This window comes from Prionailurus bengalensis, chromosome D1 (genome assembly GCF_016509475.1).
Source record: "Prionailurus bengalensis isolate Pbe53 chromosome D1, Fcat_Pben_1.1_paternal_pri, whole genome shotgun sequence".
NCBI classification, from domain to species: Eukaryota; Metazoa; Chordata; class Mammalia; order Carnivora; family Felidae; genus Prionailurus; species Prionailurus bengalensis.
In genome coordinates this window covers 45,564,308-45,591,606 of record NC_057346.1, presented here as the reverse complement: position 1 = coordinate 45,591,606, position 27,299 = coordinate 45,564,308, and the positions used below count along the sequence as shown (strand labels likewise).

The 27,299-nt window shown below is 36.6% G+C and overlaps 1 protein-coding gene across 2 annotated transcripts in view; it reads left to right on the top strand.

Moving 5' to 3' along the window:
* Window positions 1-27,299, top strand: part of TMEM135 (transmembrane protein 135) — a 341,678-nt gene that overhangs the window by 253,275 nt on the left and 61,104 nt on the right. For both annotated transcript variants that reach the window (XM_043579982.1, XM_043579981.1), the window contains exons 8-14: window positions 282-428; window positions 3,347-3,416; window positions 6,563-6,730; window positions 10,762-10,825; window positions 11,813-11,889; window positions 24,199-24,297; window positions 25,080-25,147. In XM_043579982.1, coding sequence (XP_043435917.1) covers window positions 282-428; window positions 3,347-3,416; window positions 6,563-6,730; window positions 10,762-10,825; window positions 11,813-11,889; window positions 24,199-24,297; window positions 25,080-25,147 — 693 coding nt within the window. The remainder of the gene's footprint in view (window positions 1-281; window positions 429-3,346; window positions 3,417-6,562; window positions 6,731-10,761; window positions 10,826-11,812; window positions 11,890-24,198; window positions 24,298-25,079; window positions 25,148-27,299) is intronic.

Here is a 27,299-nt window from a genome sequence, read left to right as displayed (position 1 = left end):
TAATATGACACTGTATGTTAACTATCCTGGAATTAAAAGAAAAAACTTAGTGGAAGAATTTGTATTATTAAAGAAATGGCTGTCAACATTTACGAAGCATTCAGATTTTTAAAGCTTGTATTTCTAAAGGATAAGATTTTATGTAAATTTTGAAAAATCTTACTTTAAATGATAAGGTACTATCCAAAATGTATTTGTATATTAACAAAGTCAAGTTTTTGTTTTGTTTTGTTTTGTTTTTTTAAGGTGAAAAATTCTTCACATTATGCTCTTTTCTTTAGGTTTATTGTAGGGAAGGAAGAAATTCCCACACATTCTTACTCACCAGAAGCGGCTTATGCAAAAGTGGAACAGAAGACAGAGAAACATGAGGAAAAGCCAAGAAGAATGAATGTAATTGCTCTAATCAGGAAACTTGTGGATTCAGTGTAAGTTCTTTATCTTGATACTTAGCACACTTTGTCACTGTTTTCTATGATATTTGTACCATGTCAAAGTGTTTTTGTTTTCTTTTCAGTGATGATGTATTTTTTTTTTTGCAAAAAACAATGCATAGAGTTTTATAAAAGGCACATAATAGCAAGTCAATGTTATTTATTATTTTTGTCTGGACTATAGACCATCATATGGTATTTTTAATAGATTTATATGAACTTATAATAGTTTTCTGTGTCTAACTAGGCAGAGTTGCAGGAGGCTGGAATGGGGAACTTCAGGAAACAGATTAATATGTGCTAATCAAATATGCTAAGTGTAGGAAGGAGAAAGAAAAGTTCTGGGAGAGATTCAAGAAGATATAGGTACAAGGAGCAAACCTTAAGTAAAGGGTTTTGTTTTTGTTTTTGCAAGAGTGGAAATGTTCAGGGCGTTAGAAATGGAATAAGATAACTTTATTTGTATATTATGCAAATAAGTCTGAATTTCATACAAATATTTGTATTTCTAGTACAGATATTGAAGAAAATTAACTTAATGATTTAAAATTAGAACATTAGTTAATAAAAATAATGTTGGTAGTGATATTTGAGAGAGTATCGAATGAATAACCAATATAGAAAGTTAGACATCGGTTATAGGAAGCTGAAGTGGGAATCAGAAGACCTATGTTAGACTCTCATTTTACCCCTTGCTGGCTTTGTGACTTTGGGCAAGTGATTTAACCACTCTGGATCCTAAAGTGCTCATCTGTTAACTTGGGTTAATGATCTTTGTTAAAGAATGTTGTATGCATTAAATGAAATAACATGTGAGTGGCCTCACATACGTGAGCACAGTGTAGGTACTCAGAATTTTTACTGAATTTAAAGAGTTTGTCTTCATTTTAGTATAAACCACATGCAGAAGGTAAGAGGCAAGGAAGGAATAACAGATGGCAGGAATAATTGTGGTAGTGAACTTTTTAAAAGAATTTGATGTATATCTTTTTTTCTTGTTTTGATTTTTTCATCATAATAAGTATACTCCTTAATCCCCCATTACCTGTTTCATCCATCCCCCCATTCCCCCATTCACCTCCCCTCTAGTAACCATCAGTTTGTTCTCTATAGTTAAGAGACTGTTTTTTGGTTTTTCTCTTTTTTCCTTTTTTTCCCCTTAGCTCATTTATTTTTTTGTTTCCTAAATTCCACATATGCGCAATATCATATGGCTAAATAATATTGCACTGTGTGTGTACACACATACGCACATACATACATACCACCTCTTCTTTATCCATTCATCGATGAACACTTGGGCTGCTCCCATAATTTGGCTACTGTAAATACCATTGCAATACACATAGAAGTGCATATATCCCTTTGAATTAGTGTTTTTGTAATTTTGGGGTAAATATCCAGTGGTGTGATTGGTAGTGAACTTCTTAAGTAAGTTCAAAATAGTTATGAATCACCTAAGTGGAGAAAAGAGAGAGGGAATCCCTATTCATGGAAATCATGTTCACCAAGAATCAGAGGGAAGTGCAGAGAATGTATTATGTGGATGAATGATACCTTGGGTATCAGAGCTAATCAGGTCGTGGTAGAACTTGTCAGAGTACCCACTGCTGTGAAAGCAGATGCAGGGTAATGCATAAGCAGAGCAGATAAGACAGGAGATGGGGAGTCCAGGTTTTGAGAAGTTTTAAAAACAGACTAAGGAAAGATTAAATGACAGTATAGCTGCTATCAGAATTTAACTTCACTAGCAAAGAGAGTTTAACAATCTCTGTGTAGTTCCAGTAGCACTGGCTGAAGAATGTCTTTGAAGAGGACACTTAGAAGTATGAAGAGTGATGGTTTACATACGGCCACCCTTCTCTGATTTACCTCTTTTAGGCTCCAGCTTTAAGCCCTCAACTTCACATGGCCAGACATGTCCCATCATTCTAATGACATAAGGGCTACGGTCAGTAGGAACTACTGCTGTCATCCTTGTGTATGAAAGGCTGCCTGCATACTCCAGCTGTGGCTCAGAATTGGATTTCCCAAAAGGTTTTGCTAATCAGTTTGCAAATGGAATTAGAGAGACCTTGAGCCAGAATATTACTCTACAAATTATTATCAACAAGAAAGTTAATGTAACCATGAAGGTAATTAACTGCAGTCTGCAAGAGTTATAAAGACTACTCATTTTGGAACATGAATTCTTCAGAGGGAAAGGGGGAGAGCTAGACCCATGTTAGATATGTTACTTACTTTTTTAAGCCTCGAGTGAATGTATATATAGTCCTGGAGTCAGCATCTTCAGTGTCTTGAACAGTAGTCTTCCTTGCAGAAAGGTTTACTAAACACAAGAGGACCAAGTGGTTTGTAGTCAAATCACAAATAACCTACTTTTGAATTCCCACATGATCTATTTCTATATTTATTTTTAAAATTGAATTTTGAATTCTAATACTCTATCATGTTTCTTTTCCAGATGTTTTCTTTCAAATATAATTAAGTATACATTCCAGTAACCTGAGCACTTTCCATTATGATTTTTGCTCAAGTACTGACTTCATGGATGATTTATGACTGTTATGCTCTACAGTAAGCAACTTAAAGCTTCCAAAAGATTTGGCAGAGTATAGAGATAATATATACATATTTTTCATACTTAGTCACAAATATTTACCAATGTTTTTTCTGTTCCACATTTAAGTATTTTGACTGCAGTCACATATTTTATGCACTGTGTCAAATGCTGAACTGCAAAGAAAAAAAATCTGTTATATTTGCTTTTTTATGTCCCAAGAAACCAAAAGATGTATGCATTTAAATACAAGTAGGTAATATTTTCTCCTTTTTAGGTTACAGAGTTTTAAGCACATATATACACATACACATATATAAACACATAATTTGTTATTTGTGTTTTATTTCAGATGTAAGCATGGACCAAGGCATAGATGTTGCAAACACTATGAAGATAATTGCATCTCTTATTGCATTAAAGTAAGTATATGAAAGTATCACTTTATTTGCTGCAGGAAATATGTATAGAAATAACTTTATAATTAAAACATGATTTCAAAGTAAATGGAAAAATTGACAGTAATTGCTAATATGCTTTGCATTTGACTTGAGAAATAAGGAATTTGTGAAAATTAGGTAACAATTTAGCTTTTAGTATTCACTTACCAGATCCTTTGTTAAATAATTTTAAAATCCGCTTATTTAAAAATTAGTGTTAAAATTTCAAAGCAGAAGAGAAGCTGAAGCAACCATAGCAAAAAAGACAGAGAAAGAAAGTTATTAAAATTTGTACTTTGTAATGTATTCTCATTAGAATACATTTTAGATCAAGGTCCCTGGAGTATGCTGTGTACTAGTGGGTGAGCAGTCTCATACATACACTGTGCACAAGCTGGTACAGTGGCATTTGGTGTTGGACTTGTAAAGTTGTTACGTTTTTTAAGGCATGGATGTAACTGGAGCATGTCCACAGTTGCTCTATATGAAGGAAGTTAGCTATGCCCACTGGCATAAATTCTTCACTCCGTAATAGTGTAGTAGAGTGTCTCTCCTCGCCCATCCCCCATTCTGTGCCTGTCATCCCCCCATCCTCCATTGCCACCAACTCTGGGATGGAAGTTATTTTAATTGCAGTTAGTCTGGCACAGGTGGCACCATCTGCTACAAGTTCTTTGGTTGTGGATGGGGCTCTCACAATCCTGATACTTCAAAAAGTTTATGTTCTTTCTTACAATGTCTTATCCCCACTCAGTTGATGATGAGAAGAGCAGAGTTGTACAGCATCCCCAACAGGTAGCCTTCCGGGGGAGCCTCGGTGGCTCAATAGGTTAGATGTCTGTCTTCAGCTCAGGTCATGATCTCACAGTTCGGTTTGTTGGTTCAAGCCTTGCGTTGGGCTCTGTGTTGACAGCTTGGAACCTGGAGCCTGCTTTGGATTCTGAGTCTCCCTTTCTTTCTGCGCACCCCCCCCCCCCGCCTCAAAAATAAATTTAAAAAGGTTAAATTTTTTTTAAATAATAATAATAATAATTTAAAAAAAAAGACAGCCTCTCAGCAGTCATTCTGGGAGAGAGGGATTGTATCACATTAGTGCTTATGAACATGAGTGCCTGTGATCTAATGTTGATGGTGGCATTTGCCTAAGCCAACACTTACCTTAGAGTCCCTAAGGATATGACCAGAGGTTAAAGCAGTAGAGTGTTTTTTCACTTGTGCAGTGGTTTCTGATACACTGCTTCTAAATCTGATTTTCTGCCCCACTTTTAAAATGGGGAGGAGAGCAACGTTGCTGGCAGCCTCAGGGTCTGCCAGCTCCCAGAGAGTCATTATTTCCTCCAACTGGACGTACTGCTAATTCAAGGGAAGACTTCAGGAGGGTAACTAAGAGAAATATTCTGATTAAATCAGATGTATTTGATAAAGTTTGGGAAGAGGGGAAGTGATATTAAAAATTATCTGGGAATGTTACGGAGAATTACTGAGGATTGAAGAAATCTAGTCATTGTGTCAGCAAATGTGTACCAACACTGTAAACTTGGCAATTTTCATATAAATTGGAGTAATATGTCTGTGAATGTAAAATTATTTGGAGACCTGTAGGTGAGGAATTTACACCATAAATATAGTAAATATATTTTGACAGTGTACCTCATTATTCCATCAGCTTAGTTACACCACATGTTAAATCATATCCCTGAGGAAATATACAAATTACTTTCCCCTCAACTCACTATGCTCCATTCACACTTTTTGTTGATTCCTCATACCTGCCAGTCTCTGTTTTGTCTTTGTGCTTTCTGTCCAAGCTATCTGAAATGTTTTCATCATGCCAGCTCCTCTTTTCTGTCTGTTTAAATGATACATCCTCCATCGCTTTCCCTTATCACCCAATTTAATATAGGCTGCCTGTTAATTTCCCTCCTAGAGTCTTGATTATTTCCTGCATAAACTTACACTAATCTGTAGTTATTTTGTTTGTTCACTGACTTATGTGCTCCTCCTCATGAGCATGAAACTTCATAAACATTCATAAACATGAATTTTTAAAATACTTTTCTTTTAGATAGCATTTGGTTTTGTGCTAATAAGAATTTTTCAGTCTGTCAGTAAGAAGTGATGTTTAAATTTCATTTCCTTAAATACTGAAATGAAATTGACCAGCACTAGTCATCCTCTCTGTTCTTTTTTGCCCTGTAAAGAGTTGGAGGTGATATGGGAAAATGTTGGCAGCAAGTATGCCTTTGTAGTGCATTTGCTTTTTCAAGTTTTGCTTAGTGTACCTTAAAAGCTACTGATTCTTAGAGATGTTTTGGCCTGACACAGTTGAGCATAGAAATAAAAACCTAGGTATAATTTTTTTTTCTGGAAAATTCTTTTAACCTGATCATTTAAAAAGTTGATACCAAAGGTCTAAAAATAAAGTTATTTTTTTCTGCCAAAAGAATTCCTACTTACACCAGTTATTAAGAAGAGTACACTATTGGGGCACCTGGGTGGCTCAGTCAGTTAAGTAAGTGTCTGACTTTGGCTCAGGTCATGATTTCGTGGTTTGTGAGTTTGAGCCCCACGTGGGACTCTGTGATGACAGTTCAGAGTCTGGAGCCTGCTTCAGATTCTGTTTCCCTCTCTCTCTGCCCCTCCCCCACTCACACTCTATGTTTCTCAAAAATAAATAAACATGAGAAAAAAAAAAAGAAAAAAAAGAAAAGTACCCTGTTAAAATTTCCAAAACACATTGGTTTTGTAAACTATTTTTTTGGAATTTCATTGCTTTTGTTCCTAAAATTCAGTTGTGGTTTAGGAATCATAAATCCTGGTTATTGTTAACAGAATGTCAAGAAATGGAAGTTTGTTGCATAGACAAGTTTGGCCAGTGCTTGTGAGACTTCCTAGGTTTTGAAAATCAAAGAAAGTGTAATCACTGAAAAATTTTACCCTTATTTTAAGGTAATTGTTTTAAAATTATTTGAGGTCTTAGGACTTAATTTTGAAAATGCTTTGATATAAACTTGTGTTATTTATTTATTTATTTTTGAGTTCTGTTTTGATTCTAAACCAGTAAAATTTATATCTGTCAGACTTAAATATTTGGATGTAAATCAGAATTTTATCCCAATTTTCTCTAGGGTTTCATCAGAATGTTTAGCGTGGGATACTTGATCCAGTGCTGCCTCCGAATTCCCTCTGCATTTCGGCATCTGTTTACACAGCCATCCCGGCTATTTTCTCTCTTCTACAATAAAGAAAACTTCCAGCTCGGAGCTTTTCTGGGCTCTTTTGTTAGTATATACAAGGTAAGGCTTTCAGCAGAGGAGAGAAAAATGGGAAATAAATAACATGGCTATTAGTAGAATGAGATATGGCCTTAACCCATCTATCATTTTTTAATGCTTCTTTCTGTTGTATTCATAAATGTTTTAATGTCTCCAAGTATATATACAATATATATTGGGAATTGAGGTTGGAAAAATTTCTTTTAAAATGTTATTTAATGTGCTTCAAAGTGTAGATATATTTGCATTTATATATAATATGAAAGATTTTCAAAGACTTACTTTTTTTTCAGTAATGTAGATACTGAAAAATTTTAACTTATATTTCTAACATCAAAAATGATATTAATATATCTGGTCTCTTTGTTTTTCTTGATCATACTTACTGAACATAACCTATGTTATTAATTTAAACATATTTCAGACCCTTTTAGCTGATATCAACACTTGATAGAGCCAGTAAAGATTTTTTGTTGTGACTTATGTAAGAAATGACTTGTTATCCCTCTTTGATATACTCACTATTCCTATTACACTCTCTCAAATAACCATTGTTAACATTCTTCCACCGTTTTTGCATGTTCCTATAAACATACCAGCACATGTATAAGCACACACCTAAACACATATGTAAGGATCATCCATGACATAGTATTCTGAAATTTTAAGTAATGGCCTTTTGTTTAATGGGGATCACTCATATATAAGTCATACTACTGACATTTTATTAAACATCTAAAATTTAGACTATAAACCTAAACGTAGTTTCCAAATGGTAAAATATGTTAACTAAGGTTGACTATATGCAAACACACACACACATTGTTTTTAAAGTGAAAATAATAATAATAATAATAGTGCAGGGAAACTTGAATTCTGGAGTCATTTTGGGTAAGATGGTTATGTATCATTTTATGTAAAAGTTTATTTATATAAGGTACATATAGGGGAAGTATTTTTAAACGGAAAGGAGAACAGTAGTAGCAAATGGTAAGCTATAGTTAATTACTTGTTATGAAATATTACTAATATTGAAAATATTTTCAATAGTTTTGATTAGGAAACATTACTGTCTTTGAATATACAAGAGTTAAATAGGACAGAATATTTGTAACTTTATATGTTCATATTCTTTTTCATTTCTTATGTCGTAGTGTTTATGTTTATTCTTAACATAAACCCTAAGTGTCCCATGTGGATTGTCTCCCAACATTTTTATCCCAAATTGGTTATTCTCCACCATCCAGCATATATATCTCAGAGCATGTTTCATTTGTTTGCTTTAATTTCTGTTACTATTTATTTGCTCAGGTAATACAAACTAATGGTATTAAACTATAGAAAAATACAACCGGGTCAGAAAATCCCTTATAAAAAAAATGGTACAGTGTGTTCCAAAGCCATATGGGATTTAAAATAAAATTGTCAATGCCATTAACATCTTTATAAGGATGTAATTGGGAGAAGGGCAGAGCAACAATTCATATTTCTTCAGTGTCTTCTCAGGGAATGGACTCTTTTTTCATTTTGTAATGTTCTTCTTTATTTCTGGTAATATTCCTTGCTCTGAAGTCTACAACGTATGATATTAATATGGCTATTCCAGTTTTCCTTTGATTATATTTGATAGTACATTGTTTCTGTCCTTTTACTTTAGTCTTTACTGTGTCTTCAGTTTAAAGGTTGATTTTTTTAGATGACATGTAGTTGGTTCTTCCTTTTTTATCCAATTTGATAATCTCTGTCTATTAATTGGTATGTTTAAGCTATTTACATTTAATGTACTTTTTGATAATGGTACAGTTTAAATCTACCTCTTGCTAATTGTTTTGTATTTTTTCCATTGTTTTTTTTCCTTTTTATTCCTCCTGGATTTTTTAAAAAAATTTATGTATTTAGTTTTTTATTTTTGTTTTTTTTATTTTTGTATTCTATCTTCACTCTTGGCTTACTATTTATACCTCTTTTTTAATTCAGTGACTGCCTTAACATTTATAATAAGCATTTTAAATTCATCAGTTTTTGTTTTCAAATATTATGCCACTTCATGTATAGTGTATGACTCTTAGAATACTATACCTCAAATTCCTCCTTCTCATCCTTTGTGGTATACATTTATCTTTTCATGTGTTATAAACCCCATGATCTATTGTTACCATTTTTGTTTTAGACCAGGAGTCAGAAAACGTTTTCTGTAATTGGCTAGATGATAACTGTTTCAAGCTTTGTGGCTGATATGGTTAGTCTCTGTCATAACTACTCTACTCTGCTGTTGTAGCGTGAAAGCAACCATAGACAATATATAAATAAAGGAGCATAGTTATGTTCTTTTTTTTAAAGTTTATTTATTTATTTTTCAAAGAGAGAGAGAGCACAAGTGAGGCAAGGGCAGAGAGAGGGAAGAGAAAGATAATCCTAAGCAGGCTCTGCACTGTCACCCCAAAGCCCAACACGGGGCTTGAACTCATGAGCTGTGAGATCATGACCTGACCCAAAGTCAAGAGTTGGACGTTTAACCGACTGAGCCACCCACAGCTATGTTCTAATAAAACTTTGTCACACTTCAATTAGAATTTCATTTTATTTTTACATGTCTCAAAATATTACAATTTTATTTTATCCATTGAGAAGTGTAAAAACATTCTTAGCTCATGAACCACATACAAACAGTTGGCAAGCCAGATTTGGCTAGTGGGCCATATTTTATGACCACTGCTTTAGATATTTTATTATTATTATTATTATTATTATTATTAATTTTTGATATATAGAGAGAGACAGAGACAGAGCGCTAGCAGAAGAGGGGAAGAGATGGGGCACCTGGGTGGTGCAGTCGGTTAAGCGTCCGACTTCAGCCAGGTCACAATCTTGCGGTCCGTGAGTTCGAGCCCCGCGTCGGGCTCTGGGCTGATGGCTCAGAGCCTGGAGCCTGTTTCCGATTCTGTGTCTCCCTCTGTCTCTGCCCTTCCCCCGTTCATGCTCTGTCTCTCTCTGTCCCAAAAATAAATAAACGTTGAAAAAAAAAAATTAAAAAAAAAAAAGAAGAGGGGAAGAGAGAGATGAAGACACAGAATCTGAAGCAGGTTCCAGGCTCTGAACTGTCAGCACAGAACCCGGTGTGGGGCTCAAACTCATGAACCATGAAGTCATGACCTGAGCTGAAGTTGGATGCTTAAATGACTAAGCCACCCAAGCACCCCTTCTTTGATAGTTCTTTTGATAGTTCTTCTTTTGATAGTTTATTTTTATATAAAGAAATGATATTTAAAAAAGTGTCTTCTAAGTTTATCTTCATTTTGCCATCGTCAGAGCTCCTCATTTCTTTTTTCAGATCTAAATGATACTATATTCCTTCTGCCTGCAAAATTACCTTTTACCATTTATGAAAATTCATCACTTACAGAGCTACTATGTGGGTCTCAGTATTTATCTACTGGAAAAAGTCTTTATTTCACCATTATATTGAAAAATACTTTCTCTGAGTATGGAATTCTGGCTTAGAGTTATAGTGTATTTGATTTTTCTTCTTATTACAGTGGGAGTGATTCTACATCTAGGCAAAGGAAAATTTATGCCTTCATTTTGGAAAATAATTACAATAAAAATATTATGTATTTTTTTTAAAGTTTGTTAAATTTATTTTGATACAGAGAGAGTGCACAAGCAGGGTAGGGACAGAGACAGAGGAGAGAGAGAGAGAATACCAAGCAGGCTTTGCATTGTCAGCACAGAACCCTATGTGGGACTTGATCTCATGAACCGTGAGATCATGAACTGAGCCAAAATCAAGAGTCAGATGCTTAATTGACTGAACCACCCAGGTGCCCTGACAATAAAAATATTATGTATAATTTCTTAATAGAGTCTATCCAGAACAATAACTTTATAACAGGTTATTGTTGATAGTTTTCCAACTCATATATTTAAAATAGTTTGATTTAGATCACCAATTTGCCATCAAGGTCTGCTATTGAGTCACTCATTATAGATGTTACATGCATGTTTTCTAGAAATGAAACAACTGAAGTCACTGCATTTTCTTCTTGATGTAGGGTACTAGTTGCTTCCTGCGCTGGGTCAGAAACCTGGATGATGAATTGCATGCTATTATAGCTGGTAAGGCAATGATAACACAAGAGTTACTGCAGTTGCATCAATCCGTGGTAGGAATGACTCAGAAATAGTTTCCAAATTCATCTGATTTCTGTATAACTCTTTTTCTCCATAATAGAATCCCTACTGAGGGACCAGTCCACACATTTTGTATGCGCCAAGTTTAACATACCCAGGCATTCTTGCCATCTGATGTTTTGAAATGGCAATATAATGATTTGGGTATCTGGCCTGCTACAGGCCAGGAATCCTAGGGATGTGTTATAAAAGAACATAAAACTCAAAAAATTTTGTGACTAATGGAAGCACAGTTATATTGCTTGAAGCATTCTGGTTTTGCCACTGGCAAGTGACATATATTTTAATCATATATATTTTTATTTTTAAAGAACTTAATTAGTTTCATAAAAATAAGAACTCAAGATTAACATTTTCTGCAAGTACAGCATACATGCTACTTAAATAAAATTGACAGTTTACAGATATTTATTAGTGATATTCCTGCTACCAGTATTCCGGGGCTCCCTCTGCCTTTGTTTCCCATTTATGGAACAAAGGCAGTACTATGGAGAGAAGTTTGAGGATATCACTAAAAGTAATTTGAGCTGTTAGAAGAATTGATTAATAAATATTTTCACTTAAAATGAGAAATGGTATCAATAACCTTTAAAAATTATTTTTGAAAATCATTATATTTGTTAAGACTACTGTTTTTAAAGTTATATTTAGAATATAAAGTGTCTTTGTAATATATATGTCAAAACTGTGTGTTCCTACCTCTGAAAGTCAATTTCATAATTTAAAAATGTGTGATATCAAATTCACCTCATTTTAATGTCATCACATATATTACTGTGCTTATTTTTGTATAACAAAGGGCAGTGCTACAAACCGATTGTGTCTTACTTAAGTGAGTGAACATTTCTGAATGACTTAATAACAAAGAAATACTTTGAGATTTGATCAGTTTTGCTTTATTTGTTGTTTCAGGCTTTTTGGCAGGAGTATCAATGATGTTTTATAAAAGTACAACAATTTCCATGTATTTAGCTTCCAAGTTGGTAGAGGTAAGCAAACATCTTGATGCATGCACAGCTCTAAAGGATGTAGAGCCTTCCATATCCCAGTTACAAGGACTAGTCAATCCTATAAAAGTACTGACAAAGTCAGTTCTCCTGTTTCTTCTTCTTTCTTTATGTGTGTTATTTTCAAATATACACAAGTGTAGAAAGAATAAAGTAACTAACTCTTGTGTACCTATCATACAGTTTCAACAGTTAACATGTGACCAGTTTATTCCACCTGTACTGTCCCAACCCCACAAGTACTGAATTAATTTAAAGCAAATCCCAGATAACATATCACTTCTTCCATAAATAACTCAAGGTAAAGACTCCTTAAAGACTATGGCTAAAAGGATAAAGACTCCTTAAAAACAAATCAACACTACTACCAAAGTACAATCAAAATACTATTGTCACACATTTAAAAAACCTAGTAATTTAATATTATCATATATCCAATTAGAGCTTATATTCTCATATCTCACAGATATCTTCTGCAATCTGTTTTAATTGGGATCCAAAGTCTCTTTTAGTTTTTAATAGCTACCTCCTCCCCCTAACCCCATTTCTTTTTTTCCTTGCCATTTATTTGTTGAAGATCTATGTTATTAGTTCTGGGAAATTTCCCACATTTTGGATTTTGCTAATTATATCCTTACTGGTGATACTAATATGTTTCTTTAACCCAAGTGTTTCCTATGAACTGTTTGTTAGATATAGAGGTTTAAGCAATTCAGTTTCAATTTTTAGGGGGTGGAGGAGACAGAAATACTTCACGTTTACTATGTGTATGAATTCCTATTGCATCACATTAGGAAGCACATTAGTTGTGTCTCTTTTTGTGACTCTAAGATTGATCAGTGGGCTCTGTTAACACAATTAACATAAAGTTCCCCATTAGGCTTTCACTTAATTGTTGTAGCACCCATTATTAATCATTACCAGGGTTTATTATTTCATTGAGAGTTGCAAAATGATATTATAACATTATTGTTTCTTCTAATTATTTACTTGTGCAGATTTTTTAAAATCTTTTTTTAATGTTTATTTTTGAGAGAGAGAGAGTCAGAGCATGAGCAGGGGAGGGGCAGAGAGAGAGGGAGACACAGAATCCGAAGCAGACTCCAGGCTCTGAGCTGTCAGCACAGAACCTGATGCAGGGCTCGAACTCACAAACCATGACATTATGACCTAAGCTGAAATTGGATGCTTAACCAACTGTGCCATCCAGGTGCCCCATGAGTTCTTTTAAAAAAAAAACTTTTCCCTTTTCAACTGTTTGGTTACTCTGAAATGGTTTGATTTGTTCACAAAGAAATAATAAAATGCTTGATTACTTCCCTTTACTTAACAGTGTTCAGAATGAATTGGCCCCTAGCATTCTGCAAAACTGACTTATTTATGAGTCTTTATTTTTAAATGTCATTATGAAGATGTAAAGTTTAGAATATTTGGTCTTGTTTCAACCCAGGAATTACACTATCTTTGACCATGAGAGCCTCTTCAAGTTGACTTCTGTTTCTTTTTTATATAATGCCAATATCTCTGATAACTTTCTTGCTTTGTGATAAAACAAAATGGTCCAGGCTCATTTTGGACATTTCCTGCCCTAGAAACAGAATCAGTCTTTTCTCCAATGACCCCTATTCTTTTGTTGAGAAATGGTATTTAGAGACTTCAATTTGGGTACTTGGGTACTTCTTGCTTCTAGGCTAGTTATTATTTTTTGGCCTTCCCAGTAAAAAGAGCTAGAGAATCCTTTTCCCCCCCTTTCTTTTTAGAGAAAGAGAAAATAATGAGCATATTGATATTTCTAATTCAAAGCTAAGATTATAGATTTATTTGACTTCATTTTAGAAAAAATTTATCTCTTGGCACAAAAATAGACACTTAGGTCAATGGAACAGAATAGAGAACCCAGAAATGGACCCACAAACGTATGGCCAGCTAATCTTTGACAAAGCAGGAAAGAATATTCAATGGAATAAAGACAGTCTCTTCAGCAAGTGGTGCTGGGGAAACTGGACAGCGACATGCAGGGAAAACTGGACCACTTTCTTACACCATACACAAAAATAAACTCAAAATGGATGAAAGACCTAAATGCAAGGCAGGAAGCGAAACCATCAAAATCCTCAAGGAGAAAGCAGGCAAAAACCTCTTTGATCTTAGCCGCAGCAACTTCTTACTCAACACATCTCTGGAGGCGAGGGAAACCAAAGCAAAAATGAACTATTGGGAACTCATCAAAATAAAAACCTTCTGCACAGCAAAGGAAACAATCAGCAAAACTGAAAGCCAACTGATGGAATGGGAGAAGATATTTGCAAATGACAGATCAGATAAAGGGTTAGTATCTAAAATCTATAAAGAACTTATCAAACTCAACACCCAGAAAATAAAGAATACAGTGAAGAAATGGGCACAAGACATGAACAGACACTTCTCCAAAGAAGACATCCAGATGGCCAACCGACACATGAAAAAATGCTCAACATCACTCATCATCAGGGAAATACAAATCAAGACCGCCATGAGATACCACCTCACACCTGTCAGAATGGCTAACATTAACAACTCAGGCAACAACAGATGTTGGTGAGGATGTGGATAAAGTTGCATTGTTGGAAGGTTGCGGCAAGATGGCGGCTTAGGAGGACGCTGGGCTCACCGCACATCCTGCTGATCACTTAGATTCCATCTACACCTGCCTAAATAACCCAGAAAACCGCCAGAGGATTAGCAGAACAGAGTCGCCGGAGCCAAACGCAGACGAGAGGCCCACGGAAGAGGGTAGGAAGGGCGGCGAGGCGGTGCGCGCTCCACGGACTGGTGGGAGGGAGCCGGGGCGGAGGGGCGGCTCGCCGGCCAAGCAGAGCCCCCGAGTCGGGCTTGCAAAAGCGGAGGGGCCGGGCGGACTGTGTTCCTACAGCAAGCGCGACTTAGCGTCTGGGAGGTCAGAAATTAACAGCTCTGCTCGGAAAGCGGGAAGGCTGGAGGACAAAGGGAGGGAGAGCTGCTGAGCCCCCTGACAACAGAGCTCAGTTTGGTGGGGAACAAAGGCGCTCACCAGCGCCATTTCCCCCGCCCATCCCCCAGCCAAAATCCCAAAGGGAACCGGTTCCTGCCAGGGAACTTGCTCACTCCGCGCAAACACCCAACTCTGCGCTTCTGCGGAGCCAAACCTCCGGCAGCGGATCTGACTCCCTCCCGCTGCCACAGGGCCCCTCCTGAAGTGGATCACCTAAGGAGAAGCGATCTAAGCCTGCCCCTCCTGCCCCCGAGCACCTTGCCTACCCACCCCAGCTAATACGCCAGATCCCCAGCATCACAAGCCTGGCAGGGTGCAAGTAGCCCAGACGAGCCACACCACCCCACAGTGAATCCCGCCCCTAGGAGAGGGGAAGAGAAGGCACACACCAGTCTGACTGTGGCCCCAGCGGTGGGCTGGGGGCAGACATCAGGTCTGACTGCGGCCCCGCCCACCAACTCCAGGTATACACCACAGCACAGGGGAAGTGCCCTGCAGGTCCTCACCACGCCAGGGACTATCCAAAATGACCAAGCGGAAGAACTCCCCTCAGAAGAATCTCCAGGAAATAACAACAGCTAATGAGCTGATCAAAAAGGATTTAAATAATCTAACAGAAAGTGAATTTAGAATAATAGTCATAAAATTAATCGCTGGGCTTGAAAACAGTATACAGGACAGCAGAGAATCTCTTGCTACAGAGATCAAGGGACTAAGGAACAGTCACGAGGAGCTGAAAAACGCTTTAAACGAAATCCATAACAAAATGGAAACCACCACAGCTCGGCTTGAAGAGGCAGAGGAGAGAATAGGTGAACTAGAAGATAAAGTTATGGAAAAAGGGGAAGCTGAGAAAAAGAGAGATAAAAAAATCCAGGAGTATGAGGGGAAAATTAGAGAATTAAGTGATACACTAAAAAGAAATAATATACGCATAATTGGTATCCCAGAGGAGGAAGAGAGAGGGAAAGGTGCTGAAGGGGTACTTGAAGAAATCATAGCTGAGAACTTCCCTGAACTGGGGAAGGAAAAAGGCATTGAAATCCAAGAGGCACAGAGAACTCCCTTCAGACGTAACTTGAATCGATCTTCTGCACGACATATCATAGTGAAACTGGCAAAATACAAGGATAAAGAGAAAATTCTGAAAGCAGCAAGGGGTAAACGTGCCCTCACATATAAAGGGAGACCTATAAGACTCGTGACTGATCTCTCTTTTGAAACTTGGCAGGCCAGAAAGAATTGGCAAGAGATTTTCAGGGTGCTAGACAGAAAAAATATGCAGCCAAGAATCCTTTATCCAGCAAGTCTGTCATTTAGAATAGAAGGAGAGATAAAGGTCTTCCCAAACAAACAAAAACTGAAGGAATTTGTCACCACTAAACCAGCCCTACAAGAGATCCTAAGGGGGACCCTGTGAGACAAAGTCCCAGAGACATCACTATAAGCATAAAACATACAGACATCACAATGACTCTAAACCCGTATCTTTCTATAATAACACTGAATGTAAATGGATTAAATGCGCCAACCAAAAGACATAGGGTATCAGAATGGATAAAAAAACAAGACCCATCTATTTGCTGTCTACAAGAGACTCATTTTAGACCTGAGGACACCTTTAGATTGAGAGTGAGGGGATGGAGAACTATTTATCATGCGACTGGAAGCCAAAAGAAAGCTGGAGTAGCCATACTTATATCAGACAAACTAGACTTTAAATTAAAGGCTGTAACAAGAGATGAAGAAGGACATTATATAATAGTTACAGGGTCTATCCATCAGGAAGAGCTAACAATTATCAATGTCTATGCACCGAATACCGGAGCCCCCAAATATATAAAACAATTACTCATAAACATAAGCAACCTTATTGATAAGAATGTGGTAATTGCAGGGGACTTTAATACACCACTTACAGAAATGGATAGATCATCTAGACACACGGTCAATAAAGAAACAAGGGCCCTGAATGAGACATTGGATGAGATGGACTTGACAGATATATTTAGAACTCTGCATCCCAAAGCAACAGAATATACTTTCTTCTCGAGTGCACATGGAACATTCTCCAAGATAGATCATATACTGGGTCACAAAACAGCCCTTCATAAGTTTACAAGAATTGAAATTATACCATGCTTACTTTCAGACCACAATGCCATGAAGCTTGAAATCAACCACAGGAAAAAGTCTGGAAAACCTCCAAAAGCATGGAGGTTAAAGAACACCCTACTAACGAATGAGTGGGTCAACCAGGCAATTAGAGAAGAAATTAAAAAATATATGGAAACAAACGAAAATGAAAATACAACAATCCAAACGCTTTGGGACGCAGCAAAGGCAGTCCTGAGAGGAAAATACATTGCAATCCAGGCCTATCTCAAGAAACAAGAAAAATCCCAAATACAAAATCTAACAGCACACCTAAAGGAACTAGAAGCAGAACAGCAAAGGCAGCCTAAGCCCAGCAGAAGAAGAGAAATAATAAAGATCAGAGCAGAAATAAACAATATAGAAACTAAAAAAACTGTAGAGCAGATCAACGAAACCAAGAGTTGGTTTTTTGAAAAAATAAACAAAATTGACAAACCTCTAGCCAGGCTTCTCAAAAAGAAAAGGGAGATGACCCAAATAGATAAAATCATGAATGAAAATGGAATTATTACAACCAATCCCTCAGAGATACAAACAATTATCAGGGAATACTATGAAAACTTATATGCCAACAAATTGGACAACCTGGAAGAAATGGACGAATTCCTGAACACCCACACGCTTCCAAAACTCAATCAGGAGGAAATAGAAAGCTTGAACAGACCCATAACCAGCAAAGAAATTGAATCGGTTATCAAAAATCTCCCAACAAATAAGAGTCCAGGACCAGATGGCTTCCCAGGGGAGTTCTACCAGACGTTTAAAGCAGAGATAATACCTATCCTTCTCAAGCTATTCCAAGAAATAGAAAGGGAAGGAAAACTTCCAGACTCATTCTATGAAGCCAGTATTACTTTGATTCCTAAACCAGACAGAGACCCAGTAAAAAAAGAGAACTACAGGCCAATATCCCTGATGAATATGGATGCAAAAATTCTCAATAAGATACTAGCAAATCGAATTCAACGGCATATAAAAAGAATTATTCACCATGATCAAGTGGGATTCATTCCTGGGATGCAGGGCTGGTTCAACATTCGCAAATCAATCAACGTGATACATCACATTAACAAAAAAAGAGAGAAGAACCATATGATCCTGTCAATCGATGCAGAAAAGGCCTTCGACAAAATCCAGCACCCTTTCTTAATAAAAACCCTTGAGAAAGTCGGGATAGAAGGAACATACTTAAAGATCATAAAAGCCATTTATGAAAAGCCCACAGCTAACATCATCCTCAACGGGGAAAAACTGAAAGCTTTTTCCCTGAGATCAGGAACACGACAAGGATGCCCACTCTCACCGCTGCTGTTTAACATAGTGCTGGAAGTTCTAGCATCAGCAATCAGACAACAAAAGGAAATCAAAGGCATCAAAATTGGCAAAGATGAAGTCAAGCTTTCGCTTTTTGCAGATGACATGATATTATACATGGAAAATCCGATAGACTCCACCAAAAGTCTGCTAGAACTGATACAGGAATTCAGCAAAGTTGCAGGATACAAAATCAATGTACAGAAATCAGTTGCATTCTTATACACTAACAATGAAGCAACAGAAAGACAAATAAAGAAACTGATCCCATTCACAATTGCACCAAGAAGCATAAAATACCTAGGAATAAATCTAACCAAAGATGTAAAGGATCTGTATGCTGAAAACTATAGAAAGCTTCTGAAGGAAATTGAAGAAGATTTAAAGAAATGGAAAGACATTCCCTGCTCATGGATTGGAAAAATAAATATTGTCAAAATGTCAATACTACCCAAAGCTATCTACACATTCAATGCAATCCCAATCAAAATTGCACCAGCATTCTTCTCGAAACTAGAACAAGCAATCCTAAAATTCATATGGAACCACAAAAGGCCCCGAATAGCCAAAGGAATTTTGAAGAAGAAGACCAAAGCAGGAGGCATCACAATCCCAGACTTTAGCCTCTACTACAAAGCTGTCATCATCAAGACAGCATGGTATTGGCACCAAAACAGACACATAGACCAATGGAATAGAATAGAAACCCCAGAACTAGACCCACAAACGTATGGCCAACTCATCTTTGACAAAGCAGGAAAGAACATCCAATGGAAAAAAGACAGCCTCTTTAACAAATGGTGCTGGGAGAACTGGACAGCAACATGCAGAAGGTTGAAACTAGACCACTTTCTCACACCATTCACAAAAATAAACTCAAAATGGATAAAGGACCTCAATGTGAGACAGGAAACCATCAAAACCTTAGAGGAGAAAGCAGGAAAAGACCTCTCTGACCTCAGCCGTAGCAATCTCTTCCTCGACACATCCCCAAAGGCAAGGGAATTAAAAGCAAAAGTGAATTGCTGGGACCTTATGAAGATAAAAAGCTTCTGCACAGCAAAGGAAACAACCAACAAAACTAAAAGGCAACCAACGGAATGGGAAAAGATATTCGCAAATGACATATCGGACAAAGGGCTAGTATCCAAAATCTATAAAGAGCTCACCAAACTCCACACCCGAAAAACAAATAACCCAGTGAAGAAATGGGCAGAAAACATGAATAGACACTTCTCTAAAGAAGACATCCGGATGGCCAACAGGCACATGAAAAGATGTTCAGCGTCGCTCCTTATCAGGGAAATACAAATCAAAACCACACTCAGGTATCACCTCACGCCAGTCAGAGTGGCCAAAATGAACAAATCAGGAGACTATAGATGCTGGAGAGGATGTAGAGAAACGGGAACCCTCTTGCACTGTTGGTGGGAATGCAAATTGGTGCAGCCGCTCTGGAAAGCAGTGTGGAGGTTCCTCAGAAAATTAAAAATAGACCTACCCTATGACCCAGCAATAGCACTGCTAGGAATTTATCCAAGGGATACAGGAGCACTGATGCATAGGGCCACTTGTACCCCAATGTTCATAGCAGCACTCTCAACAATAGCCAAATTATGGAAAGAGCCTAAATGTCCATCAACTGATGAATGGATAAAGAAATTGTGGTTTATATACACAATGGAATATTACATGGCAATGAGAAAAAATGAAATATGGCCTTTTGTAGCAACGTGGATGGAACTGGAGAGTGTGATGCTAAGTGAAATAAGCCATACAGAGAAAGACAGATACCATATGGTCTCACTCTTATGTGGATCCTGAGAAACTTAACAGGAACCCATGGGGGAGGGGAAGGAAAAAAAAAAAAGAGGTTAGAATGGGAGAGAGCCAAAGCATAAGAGACTGTTAAAAACTGAGAACAAACTGAGGGTTGATGGGGGGTGGGAGGGAGGAGAGGGTGGGTGATGGGTATTGAGGAGGGCACCTTTTGGGATGAGCACTGGGTGTTGTATGGAAACCAATTTGTCAATAAATTTCAGAAAAAAAAAAGTTGCATTGTTGGTGGCAATGCAAGCTGGTGCAGCCACTCTGGAAAACAGTATGGAGGTTCTTCAAAAAATTAAAAATAGAACTACCCTATAACCCAGCAGTTGCACTACTAGGTATTTATCCAAGGGTTACAGGTATGCTGTTTCGAAGGGACACATGCACCCCCATGTTTATAGCAGCACTATCAACAATAGCCAAAGTATGGAAAGAGCCCAAATGTCCATCGATGGATGAATGGATAAAGAAGGTGTGGCATATATATACAATGGAGTATTACTCGGCAATCAAAAAGAATGAAATCTTGCCATTTGCAACTGTGTGCATGGAACTAGGGGATATTATACTAAGTGGAATTAGTCAGAGAAAGACAAATATTGTATGACTTCACTCATATGAGGACTTTAAGATACAAAACAGATGAACATAAGGGAAGGGAAAAAAAAGAATATAAAAACAGGGAAGGAGATAAAACATAAGAGACTCTGAAATATGGAGAACAAACAGAGGGTTACTGGGGGGGGGGGGTTTGGGAGGGAGGATGGGCTAAATGGGTAAGGGGCATTAAGGAATCTACTCCTGAAATCATTGTTGCACTATATGCTAAATAATTTGGATGTAAATTAAAAAAATAAAACTAAAAAAATACAAATAAATAAAAATTTTAAAAAAAGAGAACAAAAATTTTATCTCACTGAAAATCTGTGGCCCTAATGATATTAAGAGGATTACATACTTGCTTTATTCAGGTGTGTCTGTGTCTGTGTGTGTGTGTAGGGGAGAGAGAGAAAGAGAGAGAGAGAGAGAGAATGTGAGTTTGATATTTTTCTCAGTGCAATTGGAAGTCATTGGAGAGTTTTAAGTGTGGAAATAGCATGATTTAATTCACATTTTAAGAAGAAGAAAACATTCTGGCTATTATATAAAGAATGGAATAGAGGCAAGACTGGAAGCTGGGAGAACAATTAGTCTCAGACAGATGATGGCTTGTGCCAGTATAGTAGCAGTAGGGATAGAGAGAAATACACAGACTTGGTATATGTTTAGGAGGTAAGGGTGACAAGACTTGCTAATGGAGGGGAAAAGGAGTGTCAGAGAAAGAAAATATCCCCTAGCTAGCAAAAATACATTCTTTGACACAGGGAGAATCCAATATTGAGATCTGGTTTGTAAAACCTGTATTTTATAGCTGCTTCCCTACATGGCTAGAGTTTTTTAAGCCAAGCAATGACATAGCTCTTTTTTAACTTATTTTTAAATTTTTAAAATTTTTATTTTATTTTATTTTTATTTTAGTTTTGTTTTTATTTTTTTTTTTAATTTTTTTTTTCAACGTTTATTTTATTTTTGGGACAGAGAGAGACAGAGCATGAACGGGGGAGGGGCAGAGAGAGAGGGAGACACAGAATCGGAAACAGGCTCCAGGCTCTGAGTCATCAGCCCAGAGCCTGACGCGGGGCTCGAACTCCCGGACCGCGAGATCGTGACCTGGCTGAAGTCGGACGCTTAACCGACTGCGCCACCCAGGCGCCCCAGTTTTGTTTTTATTTTTGAGAGAGAGTGCACACGAGCAAGGAAGGGGCAGAGGGAGCAGGAAAGAGAGAATCTTGAGCAGGCTCCATGCTGGGCTTGATGTCAGGACTGTGAGATCATGCCCTAAGCCAATATCAAGAGTCAGGTGCTTAACCAACTGAGCCACATAGGCACCTTGGCATAGCTCTTTTCTTATATCAACAGACCATGTTTGATCTTGGCAGAAGAAACTAGAGATAAAATGTACTGATAAGAATTTATTTTTAATTTAGGAAATTACAAATGTAAGCTTACTAATAGGTCCTTTGTGGAATTAATGACTGTGGTGTAATAGGCAATCATTTTCCTATGATTGAAGTTAATTTTATATTAAAATTATGCATTACTATATAATGAATATTAAATAAAAATCAGCTGACTAGATAACTTTTATCTTGGAAATAATTATTTCCAAGATGTATATATTGAATATCTATTTTGTTCCCACTACTGTATGAAGTGCTGGTAAGCATATAGAACTGTGGGATATGGTTCCCACCCTTCATTAACTTAGAATCTGGTTCAATAGATAAGGTTTATTATAAGAAATTAGGAACACAATTGTTACATATTTCAGGAGATACCTGTGTTATATAATGTTTCTATGATGCTATTCTACCACATCTGAATTTCATTTTTGTCAACATGAATACACTACAGTATACCTGTACCTTGTAATATACTGTATAGTATATTCAAAATAGTGGTGCATGTATATCTTCCTTCCTAAGTAGAGTGTAGCTTTTTGTACATATCTTCCAGATTGGGGAAAAATTATTTCATGTTCTTTAGTTCATGAACCACCCATGTCTTCTTGAACTTTCCTCCACCTGATTGTAACATCATTCTTTCTTGGTTCTTTCTTCTTTTCTTACTAGTTGTACTTGAGCTTTCCCATGTTTCAGAGAAACTATTGCCGTGAATAATTACATCTTCTATCCATATAAATTAGCTGGGCCTTCCCCATATGTATTGTGTACTTTCACCCAGTTCATTACCCCTGCTTTTTCTGCTTTTTCTCTCTTATCTCATTGTTAATACTAGGCCTCTTAGGAGGCAGCACTGTTGGAAGTGTGGACAGCAGACTAGTGCCAGTCCATGACCTGTTTATTACCAGTTCATAGTAAGCATAGAAATAGAGAGTAAGCATTTGGAAACTTCTGTAGCAACTTGACAGAGTAATTTATTTTTTTAATACAAAAGTGAAATTTTGGTTCACTTTGTGTTTTTAAAATTCAGTTTTTAGTAATTTATTTTTATTGTATTATAAAAGTATCAAGCTATGGCAATTGGAAAAAAATTTTTTTGAAGTGTTGCTTCAGTGCAGGTGGTTTGAGAAGCACTATTCAAATGTAGTCATTTCTGAAATTCTCCTTGTTCCTTTGTTCTAGGCAGAGCAGTTTGTTCCGTCCTCGGGGGGGGGGGGCAAAAAATGCACACACACATACTAAACATATATATAGTTAAATATCTAAGTGCATTAGCTATTTCTCTTATGCACTAACTTAGATGTTATTGTATTCATTTTTAAATTCCTAGCTCCTAGCATAGTGTTAACAGCATTAGTTAACAGCATTAAATGTTGAATGAATGAATGAATGAATGAGTGAATGACTAGATCTAGCAGGGAAGGGAGACCTGAGGATTATACAAAAAGCATTGAAGGGTGCCTGGGTGGCTCAGTCAGTGGGGCGTCTGACTCTTGATTTTGGCTCAGGTCCTGATCTCATGGTTCGTGAGATCGAGCCCCGTGTCGGGCTCTGTGCTGACAGCACAGACCCTGCTTGGGATTATCTGTCTTTCCCCTCCCCTACTTGTGTGCACTCTATCTCAGAATAAGATAAACTTCTCAGAATAAGGCAGACTTCAAACAAACAAACAAACAAACAAACAAACAAACAAACATTGAGGTATAAATGATATAAAAGAAGTAGAAATACAATGTTACTATATTCACAGAAAAGCATTATTACTGGTATCTCGGTTTGGGATGAGGGAAGGAAAAGGCTGACACTTAACTAATGTCATGGAAGATGCAACCTGTAATTTGAGCTCAGAAAGGATTATTAGGTTTGGAAGGTAGACAAAATAGTTGTAGATAGCAAGTGAGTCTATTGCTCCACTCTATTGTTAATGCTATTTAAAGTTGTGGGTTTATTTCTAAATCTTACATTATGTTTGTTCTACAGACAATGTATTTCAAAGGCATTGAAGCAGGAAAGGTTCCCTATTTTCCCCATGCAGATACTATCATCTATTCCATCTCTACAGCAATTTGCTTCCAGGCAGTAAGTATAGCTTTTTGATATGAGAAATGAATTATTTCTTTACATTAAATCAATGGGGGGGGGGGTAGGCAATAAAGACCTGGGAAAATTTCTATGGATTAGATTTTATTTTTTTATTTTTTTACCAAGATAGCTTCCAAGTTTCAAATCAGTAAACATGCTAACTTAATGGGCTAGATCATTTTTAAAATTTTCTGAACACAATAATTTTTAGGTTTAAATTGAGTGCAATTTATAGGCAAATTATTACACTAGTACCTTGGCTAGAATGCCTATTTTAGTTATACTTCTACTAGAAGACAGATACCATGAGCATAAATAAGAATAATTGCATTTCCCCCATATTACTCAGGCAGCGAGGATAGAGGTAGGATCTAGTCTATTAGAAGCATTGTTCAATTTCTTTAAATTATGTAATCATCATTATTGATGTTAGTGGTTTTAGGACTGTTGCAAAATTCGGGGGGACCACTTTTATTTGCACTTTTTCAGAGTAATGCTGCCAAGTGTATAAACTTATTATAACTAAGGAAGTACCAGCTATCTAATGAATATTCAGTAAATGCTTTCCTGATAATAATGAGTTAACTCAACTATTATTTCATAAGCAATATTCTTGATAGTTATCAAGTTAAACATAAATACATATTTTCGTTATTATCATCACTGTTGTTTTTAAAATCCAGTGAGCAATAAAAATAAAAAAGTGCTCTGTTGCCTAATATGATTAATTATATTTGCTCTTTACTGAAGAAGTCTCAAATTCAATACTCTAATCTTAGGCTGTGATGGAAGTTCAGACTTTGCGACCATCTTACTGGAAGTTTCTTTTAAGACTCACCAAGGGCAAGTAAGTGACTGAGATATTGTACCTGACCATAGAAAAAAAAAACATTTTCCCCCTAAAAAGATTTTGAATCTTTTCATCTTTTTGAGGGAATATTTTTCCAGTGATAAAGTAAGCATCTACATGTAAATCAAATATGTCCAACTTAATATGTATAACATGGGGTATTCTTTTGGTAACATTATTTTGACTTTTCTTTTCCCTGTATTATTTTAGATATTTTAAATGTTGTGGGAAAATACTGTATTGATTTGAAAATTGCTAATTAGTTGCTATATAACACACTTAAGTCTCACTTTTATAATCTTTGATCTCTTCTTTTTGATTAGAAATACTCAGCAGATTCATTAGAAATCATTCCTAAATAATCGAATGGTTTCCAGTGGGAGAAAAATAATCATATTCTTTTGCTTGATTCTGTAAGAATACTTTTCCTTTGCCTTTATTATCATGTTCTTTATTGTTTTAGTTAGCATTTTCTGATCTTGATCTAGTTCTTTGGGAGGCAGCTTGACCTACTAGAGAGACCATGGACTCTGACTCTGGCTCTGATAACTTTAGCTGTGTTATTGGTGGAAAATTTTTTTACCTCATGAGCCTCAGTTTCTCACTCTCTACTATGAAACAGTAATACATTCTTTGTATGGTTGTGTAATAGCACTTAATAAATTGTAGCTGTTATCATTATCACTTGTAGTTTTAATAGCCAGCAGTTGTATAGTATTGTACTGTGTCCCAGACATACATATACAACACGTGTACACATGCATATGTGTTTAATCCTTAAAATGGCTCTATGAGATGAGTACTATTAATATCCTGGTTTTATATTTGAGTCAACTGAGGTGCACAGAGAGGTCAGCTGGCTTGCCAGAGTCACACAGCTAGCAAATAAAAGAGCTGTGGGCTGTGAGCCAGGCAGTCTGGCTTTAGCATTCTTCCTCTTAGCCATGAGACTGCATCCTTTATATTATTATTATTAATCATTTATTTCTTTGTCATTTAGATTTTTGCCCATTAAGGAGTTTAAGCAGTTGATTATTTTGGGAGGGAACTTAACTTTGGAAAGGCACCGAAAGTTACGTTTATCGTTCCTGGAATAGTGATGGTGGCCATTGGCTCAAAATTAACCCTGTTGTCTTCTCCCCAGAAGAAATGCTTGGGATCGGGCATAGAGATATGGGTTCATCCTGCACATTAGCTAAATATATGTCCTTAAAAATTATTTTCACTTAGCATAATACCCTCCAGTTCCATCCATGTAGTTGGAAATGGCAAGATTTTATTCTTTTTGAGTGGCGAGTAATACTCCATTGTGTGTGTGTGTGTGTGTATGACATCTTCTTTATCCATTCATCCATTGATGGACATTTGGGCTCTTTCCATACTTTGCCTATTGTTGATAGTGCTGCTATAAACATGGGGGTGCATGTGTCCCTTTGAAACAGCACATGTGTATCCCGTGGATAAATGCCTAGTAGTGCAATTGCTGTGTCGTACGGTGGTTCTATTTTTAGTTTTTTGAGGAACCTCCATACTGTTTTCCAGAGGGGCTGCACCAGCTTGCATTCCCAACCAACAATGCAAAAGAGATCCTCTTTCTCTGCATCTGTTTAAGAGATAAAACAGATGAACACAAGGGAAGGGAAGCAAAAAGAATATAGAAACAGGGAGGGGGACAAAACAGAAGAGGCTCATAAATATGGAGAACAAACTGAGGGTTGCTGGAGGGGTTGTGGGAAGGGGGATGGGCTAAATGGGTAAGGGGCATTAAGGAATCTACTCCTGAAATCGTTTCACTATACGCTACCTAATTTGGATGTAAATTTTAAAAAATAAAAAATAAAAGTAAAAGTAAAATAAATTATTTTACCTTTTAAATTAAGTGATGGATAAAATGAAGGTATGCTTTTACTTCATCATGTCTATTAGAAATTTAAAAACCTATATGCTGTTTTCCCTTTAATTGTTAAATACTTACACATTCGGATGTATTTTCTGTGGATTGTGAGACATCAAAATGTCAATTATGAAAGAAATTACATTTAGTACCTTTGCCTCATTGGCAAATATTAAGATCCTTTATTGTTGATATCCTGTGATTTCATTCATCAGAAAAATTGTCATGTATCTGTTTTTCTGTTTGACACAATCT